At 32.4% G+C, this 4,411-nt stretch overlaps 1 protein-coding gene across 1 annotated transcript; it reads left to right on the top strand.

The window, feature by feature from the left end:
• The first annotated feature begins 1,221 nt into the window (after positions 1-1,221).
• On the top strand, positions 1,222-2,034 carry LOC135151205 (uncharacterized). Its single transcript, XM_064088976.1, has one exon. The coding sequence runs from the start codon at positions 1,222-1,224 to the stop codon at positions 2,032-2,034; it is 813 nt and encodes a 270-aa protein (XP_063945046.1).
• Positions 2,035-4,411: the final 2,377 nt, after the last annotated feature.

The following is a 4,411-nucleotide window of genomic DNA, read 5'->3' as shown; positions in this document are numbered from 1 at the left end:
CGTTTTCAACACATATTTTATTAAATTATTTATTTAACTCTTTAATGAATGGTCATAGACAAAAACTTTTAGTGATAGCATTCATTATTAATTTATATTTTCTAATATTAATATTAAATTAATGTCACTTTAATTACTTTTATTGTGGTTATGGCAGTGATCTAATACTCGGAATGAGAGATATAAGTCTAGGCAGTGGTTCTTTACTCCACATATATAGCATTTTAAAACAAATCCTATTAAATTATTTATTTGACCCTTTAAAGAATAACGATAAATCAAAAAAAATATTTTGTTTGTTTGCGCCAGAATCCTAGCACTTAGAAATAGTAGATACAACAGAAAGTCATTTCCGGCGTTTATATGTGCTTTTCCATCATAAAGTTGGCGTGCAAACTTTTCCGTCATAAGAAATGTCATAAAGGCTGGTTTTGTTGCAATTAGTTTATAATGGGAAAAATGGTTTAGTTTAGTTACATGGTCAAGTACTAATTTTACCTATACCAACAAATCATTATCTTGTTGAATTATGTTGGGAACTTCTTTATGAATTTCCAGATTTGAAATAGGAATTGGAATGTCAACAGAATGATTACAAATTTATTATTTCACCGTAAAAATAAGAACATAAATTAATCAATTTATACAATAGATAGTAAGTATCACTAAAATTTTATAGTACACACTAAATATAAGAATTCCACATCAACAATAAACAAAGTACCATACATCTGAATTCCACATCAACACCAGATAGCAAATGATCACAATTACATAAAAACAAGAGATCAACAAGAAATCCCATGCTTGGAATGACCCGGTTCTGATTCAGAAGCTACCTGAGTCTGTTGGAATAATCTTAAATATAATTGTTTTTATTGTTTTAAAATTTCAGTATAAGTCTGGTAGTTTAGTATAATGCATGTTTGAATGAGTCGTGGAGAGCGTTTAGGAGAAGTTAGTAGTATAACTGTTGTAGGAGTCGTGGGTGTACCTGTTTTAGTGGCCTTGTTTTTAGCCATCACTCCTTATCTGCATTCTATATATTGTACTGCATGAATCAATGACAAGATAGAGCTTCACGTATTATTGTTCTCAGTTTCTTATACATTCAACACCTATCTGTACATATGCACACTTTGTTTTACAACACTTGGTATCAGAGCCTTGTGTTTAGGTCATTGTATGCCTAAATATCAACCCAAACACACAAACGTAACCATGGAAACAATCAAAACAAAAGAAAGTTCTGTGGGTTTAAACTACCCGATGCTTACCAGAAGTAACTACACAACATGGTCCCTCAAAATGAAAGTGTTTATGAAGGCGCAAGGAGTTTGGGGAGCAATCGAACAAAAGGATCCTAAAGTAGCCGTGGATGAAAGAACGGTGCAGATGGCTCTTGCAGCGATATATCAAGGTGTGCCAGAGGATATATTGCTGACCATTGCTGACAAAGAAACTGCTAAGGAAGCTTGGGAGGCAATTAAAACAATGTGCATGGGAGTGGAACGTGTAAAGGAGGCAAAGGTGCAAACATTGAAGGGAGAATTCGAGTCTCTTGTGATGAAGGAATCAGAAAAAATAGATGATTTTTGTATGAAGCTGAGCGGCATTGTGACCAATATCCGGGTACTTGGAGAAACGCTGGAAGAATCGAGTGTGGTAAGGAAAATATTACGTGCTGTTCCTGACAAGTTCCTTCAAATAGCTTCAAATATCGAGCAATTTGGAGATATGAAAGCTATGACAATTGAAGAAGTAGTGGGTCGACTTAAGGCTCATGAAGAAAGAATGAAAGGCAAGTGTGAGAGTGGAGGAGAACAACTTCTTCTGACTCAGAAATGGAAGACAAGAGGTCAAGGAGGAGCACATGGCAGAAATGGTGGACGTGACAAAAATAAAATTAAGTGTTATAATTGCAACATCTTTGGACACTACGCTTCAGAATGTAATAAACCACCACGAGACAGGGAGCAGAGACAAGAAGCTAACCTCACACAGATGGAGGATGATGAGCCAGCTTTGTTATAACAGAAGTATGGAGCCAAACGGGCAGATAAAAGTGCCAGATGGGCAAGATAAATGTGCCAGATGGGCAAGAAAAAAAGGGTCAGATGGGCAGAATTTCTGAAAGCCAAATGGGCTGAGTTTAAGTGTCAAATGGACAGAGAATTTGAAAGCCAAACGGGCAAGGATGAAAGTCAGACGGGCTAAACCAAATGGGTTGATGACAAATTTAAGATTAAGGGGGTGATTGTTGGAATAATCTTAAATATAATTGTTTTTATTGTTTTAAAATTTCAGTATAAGTCTGGTAGTTTAGTATAATGCATGTTTGAATGAGTCGTGGAGAGCGTTTAGGAGAAGTTAGTAGTATAACTGTTGTAGGAGTCGTGGGTGTACCTGTTTTAGTGGCCTTGTTTTTAGCCATCACTCCTTATCTGCATTCTATATATTGTACTGCATGAATCAATGACAAGATAGAGCTTCACGTATTATTGTTCTCAGTTTCTTATACATTCAACACCTATCTGTACATATGCACACTTTGTTTTACAACAGAGTCTGGCCTTCTCCTGTAACATGGACAGGGAAGGAAGTTGGTGCAAACTGTATCTGGGTTTAGTTGATAAGGGGAGAGATGAGATTCCACAAAAGAGAGAGAAAGATTAACGCAAGCCATGACTTGCAGATGCCATTGAGGACCATTTGGTCTTTTATCGGAAGACGGGTGAATATCTGCTCCCCTACGAGATGCTCAGGGAGATTGCTAAGAGAGATCATGATTTGTAGAGATAAATTTAGCAATGAGAGATATAATACTGGAAATGAGAAGAGATAATTTAGGAGCGGTGGCTCTTTGCCCCAGATGTATTATACATACATATATATATATATATATATATATATATATATATATATATATATATATATATATATATATACAACAACCTTGCTAGGTTAATTAAGCTAGACCGAAAGTCCAAACTAGGCCCAAACTAAATTTCTAACTGTATTTTTATTTTTGGAACATGCCAGGCATGTCTATTAAAAAGTATTTATATGTTTACCTTAATGTATAAATTTTTTTATTTAAAAATTCTTAAACTGTTTCTTTTATATTATAATTAATATTAATACAAAAATTAATTGTATACATTACTGAGATTATAAAAACTCTTTTAATACTACCTAAGTCGCTAAATTACTTAATTTGTAAAGCACTTTAATTATATATCTTATTAAATTATTTATTTGACCTTTTAACTGTATATTTATTTTTCGAACATGCCCAAAAAATCTGTTGAAAGTATTTATTTGTTTACCTTAATGTATAAAATTTTATTATTTCAAATTTCTAAGTTATTTAATTTATATATTAATATTTTATTAAACTTATTGTATATCTTACAGAGATTATAAAAACTCCTTTGATATTAATAAGTCAATATATTAATTTGTAAAGCGTTTTCAACACATATTTTATCAAATTATTTATTTAACCCTTTAATGAATGGTCATAGACCAAAAATTTTAGTGATAGCATTTATTATTAATTTATATTTTTTAATATTAATATTAAATTTAATGTCGCTTTAATTACTTTTATTGTGGTTATGGCGTGATCTAATACTCGGAATGAGAGATATAATTCTAGGCGGTGGTTCTTTGCTCCAAATATATAGCATTTTAAAACAAATCCTGTTAAATTATTTATTTGACCCTTCAAAGAATGACGACAAATCAAAAAATTTATTTTATTTGTTTGCGTCAGAATGCTAGCACTTAGAAATAGTATATACAACACAAAGTCATTTCACAGGCTTTATGTGTGCTTTTCCATCATAAAGTTGGTGTGCAAACTTTTATTTCGTAAGAAATGTCTTAAAATCCGGTTTTGTTGCAATTTGTTTATAATAGGAAAAATTGTTTAGTTTAGTTACATGGTAAAGTACTAATTTTACCTATACCAACAAATCATTATCTTGTCGAATTATGTTGGGAACTTCTTTATGATTTCAAGATTTGAAATAGGAATTGGAATGTCAACAATGATTACAAATTTATTATTTCACCCTAAAATAAGAACATCAATTAATCAATTTATACAATAGATAGTAGGTATCACTAAAATTTTATAGTACACAGTAAATATAAGAATTCCACATCAACAATAAACAAAGTACCATACATCTGAATTCCACATCAACACCAGATAGCAAATGATCACTATTACATAAAAACAAGAGATCACAAGAAATCCCATGCTTGGAATGACCGGGTCTGATCAGAAGCTACCTAAGTCTGGCCTTCTCATGTAACAGGGAGAGGGAGAAAGTGTGCAACTGTATCTGGGTTAGTTGATAAGAGGAGAGATGGGATTCCACAAAAGAGAGAGAAAGATTAA

Source organism: Daucus carota, chromosome 1 (genome assembly GCF_001625215.2).
Source record: "Daucus carota subsp. sativus chromosome 1, DH1 v3.0, whole genome shotgun sequence".
Taxonomy (NCBI): domain Eukaryota; kingdom Viridiplantae; phylum Streptophyta; class Magnoliopsida; order Apiales; family Apiaceae; genus Daucus; species Daucus carota.
The sequence above is the reverse complement of the archived record's forward strand: the minus strand, read 5'-3'. Positions and strand labels throughout refer to the sequence as shown.